General features: G+C 37.1%; 1 protein-coding gene across 5 annotated transcripts in view; it reads right to left on the bottom strand.

Moving 5' to 3' along the window:
- MED27 (mediator complex subunit 27) overlaps nucleotides 1-17,018 on the bottom strand; it is a 175,744-nt gene that overhangs the window by 88,842 nt on the left and 69,884 nt on the right. The window contains exon 4 of one of the 5 annotated variants that reach the window (XM_067541946.1): nucleotides 4,172-4,284. The exons of 3 other annotated variants lie outside the window; for them this stretch is intronic. In XM_067541946.1, coding sequence (XP_067398047.1) covers nucleotides 4,281-4,284 — 4 coding nt within the window. In that variant the 3' untranslated portion in view covers nucleotides 4,172-4,280. Of the gene's footprint in view, nucleotides 1-4,171; nucleotides 4,285-15,458; nucleotides 15,710-17,018 lie in introns of those variants that run through there. One more of the 5 variants, XM_067541944.1, reaches the window with a different exon arrangement.

The raw sequence follows: 17,018 nt of genomic DNA, 5'->3' as shown, positions 1-17,018 counted from the left end.
GTGGGCTGTGGAGACCTGCTCAATCTATCCCGGAAGTGCTCTCTGGTCGATGCCATTAATCCACCCCTGCTGAAAAGAGTAAGGCTGCGTCAACCAGAGGGCATCTCCAGTCGACACAGCTCAGTGAAGACGCTGCGGTGTGGCAACATAAATAAGTCAACAGGAAATACGCAAGCTACAATATGTAGTTTGTTTATCTCCCATCAACGGCAGAATAGACCAGGCCTTAGTCCTTCAGAAATAGTTCTTTTAAGATTCTCTGGTCTATAAGACACATATAAATTTGTCACGAACAAAAGCATCATCTTTGCTGAACCACAGTCAAAAATCTGAGAGCTACAAAAATGAAGTGAATAAGGATCTACATGTAAAAGATACAAAAGTAGATTAAAATAAGCATGCTTGATGGTAGCTTAGTTTTATAGTGCTTTTTTGGGACAGAACTCTTCTATTTTTTAAAAAATACATCACACACCAAGATACTTCTTGCATTTTAGTACACACTTGTTTTTAACACCAAACACTGAATGTAATAACCAGAAAAAGAGCTCAATGATTATGAGACTCAGGTAGTCTAGGGAGCTTGAAATAGACTCCCAGGTTCCATTCAAGCTTGCTGTGCAAGAATTTCATGCATCTGCACTTTGTCTTTCTATAACTGAAATGGTACCTAAAAGCATGGAGACAAGGGGTACAAAATAATACATCACTCTTCAATAAGAATCCTGGCAGAGGGAAGTTAGGCCTCCCAATTAGGTCTTGAAAACAGGATGATATGGTCATTCATTTCTTAGGATGTATCTCTAATGCACTTTGAATTTAAAAAAATCTAATTGATTTTGAATGTTACCTGACAATGTGACACAAAAACCAAGACTCTTTCCTAGTGAGGAAGCATCCTCCTAATATTAGTGCTTTGTCTCATTAAAGCTCTGTACAAATACTATCTAATTCATTTTCAACATCCTTGTAAAAATGGTACTATTCACATTTTGCAGGTGGGGAAACTGAGGTACCAAGTGGTTCAATAAATTAATAATCATTTGAATTTATATAGTGCTTTCATTTGTAGATCTCAAAGTGCTTTTATAAAAGGTATTATTATCCCCATTCTACAAATGGCATAACTAAGGTAGAAGGGTTAAATGAAACAAAACAAGTCAGTGGCAAAGTATGACTAGAACTCAGTAGAATGGTTCTCAGACCTGTTCGCAGTCCCTTAGCCCAGATATGCTGCCTCTAAATCTGCCATCATCATTCCCTATAAATGTGGAGGTAAAGTTTCTGAATGGTTTGCCCTTTTAATACCACCATTTAGAACAGACATCTATCTTGCTTTCAAATGCAGGAACAGGGTACTGGATGAGTGTGCTGTCCAACATTCTGCAGTGAAGCTTTGTGAGGGATTAAACAGTTTATTAGAAGGAACCATGAGGCAGACTGAGGATGCCAGACAGACATAAACTGTATCTTTTCTATACCTATCATTCAGGAGATATCAGTGGATTTAGCTAAAATTAAACAAAATGAATGATCCAGTCTTCTCCCATAAATCAAGTGGACAGTTTGAAACAGAAAGATTCCTAAGAACAAACACCAAAGAGCAGTGTATTTGCAACACAAAAGAGAAACATAATTTCAGAGTTGAACATTCTACATGAACATACAAGGATCCTTAGAGTTTGAGAGTTGAGGAAAAGAAAATGCCTGAGCTTTAGCACAATAAAATTAATCTGCACTCCACATTACATTGGTGCAATGAAGCTTTGTAGATTTGTTTTAAAATTATTTTTAAATAAGCACAATGTCTAGCACAAGTAAAAGAGTCACATGCTATAGCCAACACATTCAGGTGACCCGTGGTGAACTGCAGAAGGTTGCTGAGGAGACAGGGAATGTCAGTGAGAGCCAGGAATTTAAATTTTGATATATCAGCACGTTGATGGGTGACAACATGGTCAGTACCAGAACTCTGGTATACAACAATACTGTGAAACGATGTAGGATCAAGAAAAAAGGCTCCTTCAAAAAGGAAGCCGAGATGGAAATTATAGTGGAGCAGCTTTTCTAAGAAGTATACAAGGATTAAGTCACATCATATAACAAACCAACTAATCATCTAGGAGAGTTCCAGAGAGGTACCCGTGTTAGTCTATATACAGCAAAAACAACGAGAATTCTGTAGCACTTTAAAGACTAACAAATTTAATTTCAGCAGGCATAAGCTTTTGTGAGCTTCAGCTCACTTCCTCAGATGCAGTTAGTTAATCATCTGGGGTTGCCTATAGCCCCACGCAGCACACTTAAAATATATTCCTAGTTTGTATAAAAAGCTTCTTTTCTACGGAATGTATTGGTATGTCACTCCCCGCCCTTCCCTCCTTGGGGTGTAGGGAGGGCAGAACATGAAAAAGCAAAGGATGTGTACCAAAAATGTTTTAAAAACAGTTGAAGAGTGATCATCTAAGAACTGTGTTTAAAAGACAGCTCCCATGCAATCATGGACTAGAATGCTTCTCCAAGCTTTTTTATTTAACCCAACCACAAGGTCCCTTGTAAACAAATGAATGCACAGAGTAGTAGTAAAATAAAAAAATAATGGTTATTTTTAATGTTGAGTAACGGAAGCACAGCAAAGTAATTTGACAACCCTATACCCTTTCTTATTAAAAGGATATTAAACATTCTTTCTGTAACTATATAAATACAGTTATTACTTAAGTGGGTTTTCCTTTTATTTAGAGTTGTTGTTCAAACTGCAAAGAACTCTCCTTACAATAGGGCTCAAAATTGACTTTGCCTTGGTGCAAGACTAAGATATCTAAGTTTATTACAAAGATAAATCTAAAACTTTCTCCCATCACATTAACAATCATATTTTAAGCATCTAAAATGTGTAACTATTTAGTACTATGCTTTTGAAACTCTTTAGTATTACATTTTTGAAACAACTAGCTTTCATTTTAATTAATGCAGAAGTGTTTAAGTGTATTCATCAATAAATAACTTCATTATGTAATATAATTCTGTTCTGTACATAGGAAGAAGAATTTTGCTAAGCCACATTTGCTAAACCACAAAATAAAAATTGATGGCTTTTTTTATGTCATTAGTATGAATTAGTGAGGACCTACTCTTTTTTGTTTATTATATTTGACAGCATAATATACTGTGGGTGGAGAGGGAAGATTTGCTCACATGCATTATATCTCCTGGTTAGTATGTAATGGTTTTAATTTAACCCATTCAAAATTCTCTCCCCCGTTAGCAAAACAACCTCTTACTAAAACAGCAACTACAAACACTCATGATTAAAAGGGTTAAAACACTCACATGATGAAATCACAGGCTAAGAGAAAAATTTGATTTGATTAATTCCTAATAAATTTCTCTAGCCAATTATCTCAATCACCATTTTTTGATAACCAAACAAGCAGTGAAACTAGAACTTGCAATCTTTAATTATATATCTTTATCCCAACTTCCTTTTTTACTGAAAATACAGGGATTCCCTACAGTGTGTTATTAGTGTACCACTTAACTGCTGCAAAGGCATGTTTTAACAGTTGGGCCATGGAACAACTTTTAATTAATTGCTACCTCTTAATGGTGTTGTTCTCACACAAACATTACCTTTAAGGCAAACATACATCAAAGAACCAGAAACTTGCTTCTTTACAATATAGCTACAATTCCCAGGACACTAACGCTCACTAAGGGCCATGCAGTTCACTTGGTCTGTGTGCATAAGAGGAGACATATATGCAGGCTGAAGACAATATATGGCCTAAAATTTAGCTCTCTTTTTTCCAAAACCTCTGTCTAGCTATTAAGTCTTCCAGACAGTCTCCAGTCAAGCAGATGGGAGTTATGTCGAAGTACTTTGTGGATATGTCTTCACTGCCGAGGCAGCAGGGATCGATCCCAGAAGTGCTCTCTGATCGACGTCATTAATCCATCTTCCCGAGAGGAGTAAGGCTGTGTTGACCAGAGGGCATCTCCCATCGATGCAACACAGTGAAGACGCCATGGCATGACAACGTCACTACATTGACGGGAGATACGCAAGCTACATAATGTGCTGCCGGTGGCAGTGTAGAGCAGGTCACAGTCACATACAGCTGCACATCAGACTCAGAGTGATCTTATTTGCTGGATTAATCTGTAGAATGTGGATCTAAATACCAACAGCAATCATTAATCCCCTCATGTAGCTAGCTGTGATTTAACAACATTGAGGACTTCATTTTCTGAGTGTCCAAAACAAGAAGAATGTGTGTTCACCTAGTATCCAAACAAAGACAGCAGAGTCAGGGCCATCCTACCCATGAATTAAGCACACATACTACACAAGTAGTAAAGATATGTAATTGTGGCAAAAATGGAGCTGATATATAATAATTTTATGAGATGAAGTTACTGTATAGTTCCAATGAGTTATTAAGACTTAATGGGGAGCTGTTCAAAAAACCAGCAGGAAGGCAACACAATGAAACATCTCCACACACACTTGAAAGATAATGAGGATCCTATATATCCTGTCTTTTAACAAGTCGTAAACCTAGTTTGTCAGTGCTGGGAGCTAACAGATCAAAGGGCTATAGACATTAAAAATGTGACCTATTATCTGAGAAGGGAGGTGATCAAAGGACTGGGCAAGTTTTTAAGTGACACTCCCTGAAGCCATGGTGACTGAATTGGTTGTGAGTTAAGGGAAGAGATTGTGACCCAGGACTAGCAGTCTCAGGGGGTCTATAAAAAGCTTAGCCAGTGGTTCTCAACCTGCAGCCCAATCAGCACATAGCTGTGTCCCATGTGACATCCTCAGGGCCATACAGGTAGTATATATATTGTGTAGATGCGGCCCACAATGGTAAATAGGTTAAGAACCACTGGCTTAGACCTATCACACTTCCCACGTGGAAGATAGATACCTGATAAGCTTGACATTATATAGTCTGTTTTATTGTTTTAAGATCTCTTTCTCTTATAGTTTTGTTTTAAATAAATACTACTTTACTTAAAGAAGGTTTTTTGGCTAATAGCTGGCATTGCTCCCTGAGTGAAAAAGAACTGAAAGTACTGAAAATAAGTCAGGACTGCTGAGGTAATTATGGTTGATCAGATGGGATTGCAGGCCAGGGCCTGGTCTGAAAGTGGTAATATCAAGTGATTCCTCCATAAGAGAAGTGACAGCTTAAAGCTGAAGACCTGAGGAGGATGCACTTGAAGAGAGCTGGAGGGATCAGAGGTACAATAAGACTGGTAATTCTGAAAGTAATGAACATCCATCCATTTAAAAGAAGGGAGAGGCTGTATAATTACTATGGTTGACCTCTATTATCTATCCAGTACAGCTCCAGCAATCACAGTTAAGTATACGCATACACAAATGATCTGATTACACAAAGGACAGTTTATTATTTCTAATTACTAGGTACTGTGCCACAAGCATACAAGATGCTTTACAGACACAAAAGACACATGGCTGATAGGGTTTAATTTGTAAATAGGCAAATATATATGGGTCCAAAAAAAAAAAACCCCAAACAAGATGGTATACTACTGGCATGGAGATCAAAATTAGAAAGCTTCAGAAAATACATGGGAGATCTGAGGAATAATATCAAGGGAAAAAAGGGCATGATTTTGTAAAGTGCTGAGGACCACCAGCTCTTACTGATATTAATGGGAGCTGAGGGTGCTTGGCACCTCACAAACTGGACCCTGGATGGACCAGAACAGGGATGACATTTTAAGTATTCAGGATCACAGAATCAGAGTTTAGGGCTGACCAGATCATCTAGTCTGACCTCCTGTACATCACAGGCCACCAACATGATCCAGTACCCTCACATTAAACTCAAAAAACAAAATTAGACCAAAGTCTTACAATCCACAGGAGACCAGACTATTATCTGCCTCAAGCAGAGAATAGAAGGGACTGAAGTACAAAAGCACCTGAGACCCCAATAATGGCAGGGAAATGGTTAACTAAAACATACCCAAATAATCCTGGCACGAGACGTGCAGCCACACACTGCAAAGGAAGGTGAAAAACCTCCAAGGTCACTGTCAATCTGACCTGGGGGAAAATTCCTTCCCAACCTCATATATGGCAATCAGGCTCCAAGCACATGAGCAAGAACCAGCCAGAGAAAGAATGCTCAGTGTCACCTCAGAGCCCTGGCTCTCTCTATCCAATGTTCCATCTCCAGTTGTTGCCATCCCTGATGCTTCAGAGGAAGGATATAGATATTACAGGGAAAACCCTTCCTGACACCTGCAGATGGCTAGCTGAAACCCTAAAACATAAAACATAAGCCAGAAGTGAACGACAAGACTTTTGAGCTCTGCCTCCTAAAAATCAGACAACCCTATCAAACAATTGCATTCATAAGTCTGTTCAGCTCTCTTAAAAGTAATTTAATTGTTTGCCCTCAAAACCCCTACTGGGGGGCTGTTCATAATTTTACCCTGCTAATGTTTAGAAATCTTCTAATTTCTGTCTTGAATTTGTTCATGGCCAGTTTATAGTCATTTGTTCTTATACCAACATTGTCCTTCATCTTAAATAGCTCTTCACTCTCCCTAGTATTTATCCTCCTAACATGTTTTATAAGAAAGCAATCATATCCTCTCTCAGCCTTCTTTTTGTTAGAGTAAACAAGCCAACCCCTTCCAGTCTCTTCTCATAATATAGCCCCTCCATCTCCCTGACCATCCTAGTAGCTCTTCTCTTCACCTGTTCCAGTGTAAATGCATCTTGGAATGAAACAATGTGAAATATTAATAGTAACATGAAAAGCAATATATCATCATGTGCTAGCAATTAGGTAGTAATACAAACATTTCACTATTGTTTAAATATTGTTAAATTTTATTAAAAACCTAAGCAATAGAACTTCACTAATTTGCACTAACGATCAGGAGACCCATTGTGATTTACTGAATTTTACAAGTTAGCAAAAATAAAAAGAAAGGATAACGTGTCACATGATGTACTTGAATTTTGTTTGATACACAGATTATTAATTATTTATAATACTGCATAACATACTAGTAAATGTAAATTGTAAAACTAGTGTTTATACACACACACACACACACACACACTTAATTAGTTTTACTATAATGTGAATCCCTCATTACACTGCTGCCTGTTATGAAATAGTTGAAGAGCGGAGAGACAAGGCCAATTTTTTGAGCAGGTTATAAGATGCAGAGAAATTCTACCACACCATGAATAAAATACAAGTTTCTATATTTTATTGGAACTAAAGCAACTTTTAGTTGTCTTGTCTTTTTGTAATATATACAAATATAAATGACTATCATAAGCAATATTTGGTGTGGAATAGTCAAAACCTTCTATTTGGTCAGTCTGTGTTGATCAATGCCTGCTGATTTTTTGTAATTGGTTTTGTAAGAAAATGCACAATTGTGCAATTCTTGAATGGGAGTGAAAAAAAATTCAGCGTAGGACTACAGCAAAAAACAATCAGTATTGTTCTGGAGTCACAATATAAAGAGTATTAGTAGAGGGACTCCTGCTGCCAGATACATCAACACATTAGAAGATTAGATCAAGATTGAAATAAAAATATCATACCCCTAAAGTTGCACAGAACTGCAAAGCAGATAATTACTTCCTCTTCTCTTCTAACCACTCACCAGTGAAACACACATCTGGGATAAACTTCCCAGCCAGTTTAGGGAATTGTTCCCCTGACAGAATCATTCATTGGGATACAAGTCCTATTTGGATCTTGCACACCTCCCTGACAATTCACACAGCTCAGAATGGGATATGTACACTCTCCTCAAGACATACACAACAAATGCACATTGTGACTAACTCTTACCCAGGCTTATAATAAATTACTACATTTTTTAACTGTAACCGAGATGTGTTCAAACCTTCAAATGGAACGTGTCTTCTCTGATAGTTAAAAGTATGAAAAAGTGTACATTTCTCAAAGCAAGCACTGGTTTGAGTTACCAGCTGCCATAAATGTCTCCCTCACACACAGTTCTAAAACTCAAATGATTCTTTTGATTTTTATTTTTTCAATCAGTAAAAAAATTCTCTCTTTAGGCTTGAGACTAAGCATTAGAAATTTTATGCCAAAGAAAGTTTGTACTTTTATTTCAAGAAAGTAAAAAGGGATTAAAAATAAGGTTTTCCAGAAGGACAGGATTCTTGAATTCTTAACTATGGAGTTGCTATGACTCCATAATATGCAACTGAGTACATAAAAAAATTCTCTGGTTCAGACTATTAGGAATTACTATATTTAAGTAAATTATCAAATACTTACGTTTGCCACATATAGAGTTCAGTTTTATGCACACCACTTCATATTATCTTAGTAAACATACTATAGTTTAGTATAGTTACAGTATAGAATAACAAACTTAGAAACAAGAGACATCACTCTGTCATGCTACTAATTATGAGTTTGATTGTACCAATTGTTCATGGTCCAGAATACATTGTGCTTTCGCTCCACATTGCCCTGGGAAAGGTCAGTGAGGCAGAATTAATCTCAGAGTTCCCAGTACTGCAGAGGTGTGTATTTCTTACTACATCCCTTAAAAGGGTGCAATATCTCCCCAGCCCCTTGCTGTCCCTCTTTATCCCCTTGGGGGTAAAACTACATCCCAAAGAGCACACAGAAGGCCCTTTTCTGCTCCTTGTTCCACATCCCATTCCCAGTTTTCTTAGGTAAAGGCCAGCCACAATCTGGCTCTAAATCTCAGTTGAAAAGTGTATTGATATAGCCAGAATTTTTGCCAGAAGTATCAGGTTTGTGGATTAACAATGTAAATGAGAATTAGGTTTGATTGTATTATACTGTGCTACCTAAACTCAGAAGTCAGTGATGGAGAAGACCTACTTGGTCACAGGGTATATCTACACAGCAAAGAAAAACTTACTGCTGGCCTGTGCCAGTCAACTCAGGCTTGTGGGGCTCAGGCTAGGGCTGTTTCATTGCTGTGCAGACTGCTGGGCTCAAAACTCTGGGATCCTCCAGCCTGAGCCCAGATGTCTACACAGCAATGAAACAGCCCGACAGCCCTGTTGACTGGCACAGGCCAGCCGCAAGTTTTTCTTTGCTGTGTAGACATATCCACAGCATCCAGTACCAGCCAATACAAGACTTGGTCCTTACACAGTACATTTTCTAGTGTTTTGCAAATTTTAAAACTGGAACACACTATTTTCTATTATTTCACATCTGCTCTTTAAAGCATGTTATGACCATCTAATCATAGCAAGATTAGACTAAAAAAATTAACATGCAGTCTTAACTGAAAAAGAATAGTCAACGACCATAGCAGTCTCTGGTCAGAAAATTTCCTTTGGTCTCTCAGACAGCTCTAATTACGTTGCACAAGCCATGTGTGGTTTCTGAGTTAAATGTGATGAGTATGAACCAACTAGAAAAATCATTGACATTTGATATGACAAACGAAGTACAGCTGATTTCAAAATGTACTTCTTATTTACTATGAAATCAAAGTAATTAATTTAGGTGGAGCTTTTCTTCTCTCCTTTTTGTTGTAGCTGTTGGTGGCGGGGGTGTTAAACATACTCAAGCAACTGATAATCAGAAAAATATATATTAGACCTGTAATACAGAAAAGGAGTTAATGGGTAACCCTGATTAAGCCAAATCCACTAAAATCCCTCATGAATCAGAACAAAATTGTTTTTTCTTTCCACTGAAATAATACTGATTGCTTAGTAATACCAATTAACTCAAAGGAAAAGTTTGTGGTTACTATATATAAAATATATAGGCTGATTTTCATTATTTAAATAATAATGAAAAAAAATCACTTCAAGAAGCACACAATAGACTGTTAGCAGATCCATATTCCCTGTTAGGCCTCTGAACAATGGACTGTTTTCAGCTGTCGGGAACAGAACAGAGAGGAAGCAGAGATTAAAGAATTAGGAAGAGTAGAACAAAAAGGACAAATACTTATTGCACTAGAGGCAGTTAAGAAAAAGTTTGAGAACACTTATCTAAGACTATTTGAAAAAGCTGATTTCACAGGACAGGATCAAAGATATAGAAATTAACCTCAAAACTTAAAACTCTCATATTTTCAGTGGTTGTGAATGGTATTTGAATATTTTCAGTCCTAATTTACTTCATGAAACTATCAGAATGGTGGCTTCCTGTCTGCTTGTTAATTAGTTTTTATTATATTTCAGACACTGTAGAAGTATTCACTTAGTGACTCACTCCTCAATGAGCAGTGGTTAGGTTTGTTTTCCTTTAATGAAATAATATAAAACTTTCAAAAGTGATTCTTGGAGTCCCTTAATAAACTGAAGTACTCAACCATTATAATTTCATTACAGACTCCTATTTAGAGTGCAACCTCTCTAATCTCCTAAAAGCTATTTGATAATAGTGATAATTTCCCAGATTTAACAAGTATGAAATCAATGATATGAAGGTATACTAAGGATATGTATATTCCCTTCTGACTACTGAAAGATGTATATGTGAAACATGACTCAATGAGGAAAATGTCTTTGTTCCATTTGCCATATGTACAGTAGTGTATAGACACATGGACATAGTAAGTCTGAAATTCCTAAATTATTTCCCTCTCCCCACCCCCCCACCCACAGAAAGGTCACAGATACGAGGTTACACCACACATACACACATGTCCACCAATTAGAAAGTCTAACGGACACAACAAAATCTGAAATTCACAGTTCTGCTTTCTATGCATCTGGTGGCAGATTTTTCTCTAGCCCAGTAGAAGCCTACAATGCCAATTCAAACAGCCTTTTAGCAGAGGTTACTAGGTACTTACAAAAGCCACAGTAAAACTAGATAATATTTCAGTTTATTTTTCAAAACACTTGCAGATCTTATTTCAAAGCAAATGAAACAAATATTTAAAATAATTACTAGTTATTATAATGCTCTGGATAGAAACAGTGCAAACCCATCGGATAGTAACAGCTCTCTTGGTGAAAGTAAAAGGTATTTAACAAGTTGATGATGTCAAATAGTCAACACAGAAAGATTTGCAGTCACTTTCTATTTAGGCTTCTCCAGAGTAGATTTAGGAATCTAATTAGCAGAATTTATAATAAAGGTGCACAAATATTTGTGAACACACTAATATCAGCATACCAATTAATGATTAATAAAGTGTGCCCTCATCCTATGTTACTGCACTGCAATTCGCACAAAAATAGCTCCACACAAAACCATCTGAAGGAAAGCTAGTTGTTAATAAGTTTGTTTACCAAAGAGAATGAGAAAGAAAAAAAGTTTAATATGATGCAAACCATGCATACTCATGAAGACACCAAATATTAAAGTAAATGACATAGCTACATAGTGCAAGAATTATACACTGAAAGGTAACTAAATCTTTCCATGTAAATCACTGCCATCTTGCACTACAAGGACCTAACTTTTAATATTTTTCATATTAAAAAAAGATTAATTTAGAAGCAAAAGGGTCACTGAATTGGAGCAGCATATATCCTTCTACAGTTGCTGTTTCACTGTCTTGCAAGAGTAAAGCTAAAGGAATACCGTGAGAAACTTAAACATCACTGAGGATATTAAATGAGCTCCTAGTATTGAAAGTTATTGGAAACTGATCTCTTCCTTATTAATGCAATTCCCCATCATGTACAAAAAGGAATCTCCATGTTCCAGAATGCAAACAATGTTTTAATCTTTAATTACTTTCTCAACTTTAACTCTTCTGGAGAGAAGAATAGACATGGGCCCGAGGATTATTTCTTTATTGCATATAATCTATGTGGTATTTAATGAATATTGTCACTTAATACAACCCTGACAGTAGGGGCAAAGCAGAAGTTTAGAAGTGCACAAAGAAGTTTGGATGACTTTTCCAAAATAGCAACAGAAGTTACTGCCACAGACTTTTAGCTCTTTCCTTCTTGAATAGTTTTAAGAGAAACCTTTCCAAAAATTAAACTTGAGACTAAATACCCAACTCCTCTTTATAGGATATAAGTGGTGGAGGACTCTTCATGCTATTAGTTAGGATTATGTAAGGCCTTCCATTATAAATCTTCCTTTTCCCAAGTATTTATAAATTAGCTGTCACAAGTAGCAGGGAATCTAAAATTATTGAGCTTAATCCAGGAATTACTGAGAGCAATTTTATGACCTGTATAATGGAAGAGGTCAGATGATCATAGTGGTCTCTTCTGTCCTTAAAACCCTATAAAAGTTTATCAGCTTAGACAATCTTTATCATGTAGGAAAGAATCTGTTTTTGAAATACAAAAAAATTTTTTAGAATATATATGGAACAAGAAAAGATCAAGAGTGGCTGCATATACTTGTACAGACCCATTAAGCAGCTGGGCTAGCTGTTCCAAATATTCTGTATCTTTAAGATATTCTTTCAATGATACTTCACATCAGTCACCACAAAATAGAGCAAGAGACTGAATGGAGATAAATGTTGGAGAAATTGTCTAAAAGAAGAGATTTTATGCATAGATGTTGGGCATGTCCACTCAGAGTGTATTGCGATGCAATCTATAATCAAATATCACAAATTGCTGCCTACTGTGGCTTCCTAGTGGAAATGGTAACACATGAGAAAATAAAGAATTAATCTCTCATCTGCTAGTAGCTGCTTGGCTATTGGTAGCTTCTCACTGGAAAAAAGTAAAATAGCCCAACTGTGGAGGAATGGTTCAGAAAGAAATAGGAAAGTTATGGTTATGGAAAAATTAAAACACCAACCACTTACCCAGCAAAACAGGCGGAAGACAGAAAGCTCTAATGACTACATTACTGTATGAAGTATCTAAACAAAAGGTAACTCTTGTAATTATTGATTTGTTTCTGATATTTACATATGATTTGTAAACTTGTTAAAACTTCTTAAACAAATAAATAAAAAAATCAGCTGCTTTTTATTTCAGTAAGGAAGGCCCCAAGTTTATGAAGTAAACAAGACAATGTTTATGCTGTAAAATAATGAAAGAAGTCACTAACTTGCCCCTCAAGAAACACTGGCAGAACTGACCATTAGAATTTTTCATAGTCATGTCACTAATAACTAGGTTAGAAAATAAAGATTTACACATGATAGGTTCCATTTAATCTATTCTGGCACATTTAATCACTACGAACACAGTTTATATGTGCAGACACTTTTTAGTTAACAGATAAAAACACAGTAATGCGTTTTAGTATATTACATACAAATTATTGACTATTTAAAAATATATATTTAAGCATTTAAAATGTATCTCCTCAAGACAGAAATGGTTCAAATGAGCCATTTGAAGCCTGAATAAATAAGATAAAATGTTATAACTTTCAAATATATATAAAAATATAAAGGCTATGCTTTGATAAGAACATAAGAACTGCCATATTAGGTTAGACCAATGTTCCACCAAGTTTATCCTGTCTCTGACAGTACCAGAGCTTCAGAAGAATGTACAGAACAAGGTAGTTGGAGTGACCTACCCTCGTCTTCCTTCCCAGCTTCTGACAGTGAAAGGTTCAGGGCTGCCCTGAGCAAGGGGTTGCCTCTCTGACTATAATGGCTATTAGCCATTGACGAACCTACCTCCATGAATTTATCTAATTGGTTTTTTGAACCTAGTTATACTTTTGGCTAACACAACATTCCATTGCAGTGAGTTCCACAGCTTAATTGTGCATTGTGTGAAAAAATAAATACAATTAAAGCTGATAAAAACACTGACACACTGAAAGAAGAACTGGCATGTCAATAAGTGATATGTAATACGGAACAAAGGAAAGGTAAAAACTGAGTTATGGATATCTGTAAGTTTATTTTTCTAAGCCCAGACAAAGAGATCTCTGCTGAGCCAGTGAATTAAGCGTTTGAAAGAAAGCTGCATAACATCAAAGGACCTTCTTCTCCCTAGATTCATTGAGGATGCAGGAATGCATGTACACCTATTGCATGCAGATACCTGAAAAGGATTACTTGGGAATAAGGCAGGATGGGGAGAAAGACTGTCTGATATGATGATGAACTTTGGAAACCATCCTAAGACTTGCCATGGGCACAAGGGCTTAAATAGCCAGTTAGGTGGGAGATGGGCAACTCCCAAAATCTCCAAGACAGAGAATACTCAGGCTGAGCAGTAAGTGATGAAAGAGGAATGATTTCAAAGATATTCAAGGTTTTATTTTCATTTTTATGTAACAAAGTGAGAATGCCTTATATAGTTTAGTTTATGAGAAAATTAAATCTAAATCTGATAGGCAAACCACTTCTTTTGGCTTACAAAAACATTAATGTTGCCTGTTTGAATGGTGGGCTGTTGATTGTTCAATTTCATGCAGAGGGCCCCACAGACATGAACTCCTCAACCTTTAAGGAGAGGCAGTGAAGGAGTTTCTAGAGCCTCCATCCCCCAACTGACATCTTAGTTGGAGGGGCCCACACAGAGGTGTTTTCTCCTATTAATGTGTGTACAAAGTGCTGCAGTTATGCACCCACAGGAGAAAAGTTTAAGGAGGAGCAGACATTAGTGAGAAAGGGTGTAACTGACAGATCCCACTGGGCCATGTTCTTTCTACAATTCCCTGAATTAAGACAAAGATTAAAGAAACTATTTTCATGGCTTTTGGTTGTGCACGTTAGATTTCTTGAGCAATTTTATAGATGTCTTTTTTTATTTAAAGGAGTCATTTTCCTGGTCCTGTTTCATACAAAACATATTAAAGGCCTGAATTTAGATTCACAGGAACTTTCACCTAATTAGTTCAGATGCTTTTTTTGTCAGTTTAGGAAATATATCGGAAACTTTTATATTCTAGTGTAACATAAAAAGCCCTAACGCAAAAAACAAAACAAAAAACACACACACAAAAACTTTACTCCTCATTTATACTCAGGCCTCTCTGTCAATTGAGTCATGAGCCAAAGTTCTGAGAAAATAAAAACCTATTTCCCAATATTATGAATGTCATAATGGAAGACTCTAAACGCCCAAAATGGTGAGAATCTCAATCCCTATATTAGGAATAATTTTAAAACTTTAGCTACTGTTCCAGTTCTAGGAAAGAACTAAAGTGGAGTACTGAGAAACTATTATCTATAAAGCTATACAAACTACTGGATCTAGTCTGCACTTGATACCTTTAAAAAAAATCTCACTAATACTAATAGACCACCCTGTGTTTGCCAACAAGTATAACTCCAAGAACAAATTAAGTGAGCTCACTGTGGTTACCCTGTTCTGTCTTCACCATATCAGAGTTTTTCATGCTGATCTTGTTTCTCAGCTGTGCAATAACACATCAGAGAGTCTGCTGTGCTCTCAGCAGGGCTGTGCATTGGCATGGAGTGCCTTCCTAAGGCTAACTACTTTCAGCAGTACTGAATTCCACATGCCAAGGCGTGCAGATTCCAGGACTATGGAGCCTTGGAGCCAATTTAATGAGTGAAAATTTACTTTCAACATATGATGCCAAAAGAAAGAATACAAAATAAGTTCTTATATTAACCACATCAAGTATTATTTTAAATGTCAAGAGAACTCAGAACAAGAGTCACTGTTTTCTGTTAGATTTTTAAAAACCAGACTTGTGGTCCTAGTTTTCAGAGGTGTTGAGTACATCTTACTTCCTGTTGTCTTCCTGGAGCTGACGGTGTTCAGCACTTCTGAAAATCGGGTCCATAATTTCTTCAGGGGAAGGAAGGAGAAAGATAGTAAGTTTGTTAAGTAAATGTGTCTCCTTAGTGAAAACAAGGAGAAACACTGTTAGAACTGAGGAGAGGAGAAAGAAGCATATCACTAGCCATGTTATTTTGTAGATCTCTACTATCAGAAGAGAGATGGACCACCATCATAACATTCCTCCCCCCCTCAACTGCCAAGGAAATTTGCTACTGGAAAGCAAACCAAAGTAGAGGTCTCTTGTCAAGAATGAACCTATAGCAGAACAAAAGCATTACCTGCACTGTAATTATTGTTCTTTGAGACATGGGTGCAGATGTGCATTCCACTCAGGGGTTCATACATCAAGTGCGCCCAAGTCAGGTAACTTTGCTTAACAGCAAAAGAGAGGCACACACATCCTTTCGCCCTGTAGCCCTTTCCCTGGCTATGTAAAGGTAGCGCTTCACCAACCCCCCCGCCCCCCTCACTTCCTTCACACCAGAATCCAAGACTAATGATGCCAATACAGAGGGAACGGTGGATAGAATACGCAACTGCACCCACATCTTGAACAGCAAAAGTTACAGTACAGGTAAGTAACCATTTTTTTCCTTCTTCAAGTTGTTGCAGAAGTGGAGTCCACTCAAATGGCTCACAAGCAGCACTTGGAAGAGGTGGGGCCTGGAGACTCACTCAAGAACGATCGTAAAACCACCTTCCCAAAGTTTGCATAATGTTTGGTAAAAGTATTCACTGAAGACCAGGTAACTGCTCTGCAAATATCTAATATAGGAACAGCACTGAGGAATGAGACCAAAGCAGCTTAGGCCCTTGCTGAATGAGCTAGCAGTCTCTGAGGTGGTGTAGACTGAGGTACTCTATATGCTGCTGTAACGGAGGAAGTAATCAACCTAAAAATTGTCCACTGCCTTTACTTGATCTGCATAAGAAAGAGTTGAGATGAATGACTAAAGAGTTTAGTCCTCTCTGAGTAGAGCCCAAACTTTGTCTCACATTCAGTGTAGGAAGGAGCTGTTCCATGGTATTGCAGTTCAGGAAAGAATACAGGTTAATACATTGTTTGGTTAAGGTGAAGTCATGATACCAGTTTAGACAAATTTTGGATGATGCCTTAGGATCACCCTTATCCTTGAAAAACTGTGTATAGGTAAGTCCTGCCATGAGAGCCTGCAACTCCACTCACCCTGCTTGAGGAAGTTCTGGCTATAAGAAAAGGTACATTTTGGAAAAAAAGGCCTAGAGAGCAGGTTGCCAAGGGCTCAAATGGAAAACCCATGAAGGCAGCTAATGCTGTATTAAGGGCCAACAATGG

This window comes from Emydura macquarii, unplaced genomic scaffold (assembly GCF_026122565.2).
Source record: "Emydura macquarii macquarii isolate MOO-44397 ecotype Brisbane River unplaced genomic scaffold, CSIRO-AGI_Emac_v2 contig_691, whole genome shotgun sequence".
NCBI lineage: Eukaryota > Metazoa > Chordata > Testudines > Chelidae > Emydura > Emydura macquarii.
The sequence above is the reverse complement of the archived record's forward strand: the minus strand, read 5'-3'. Positions and strand labels throughout refer to the sequence as shown.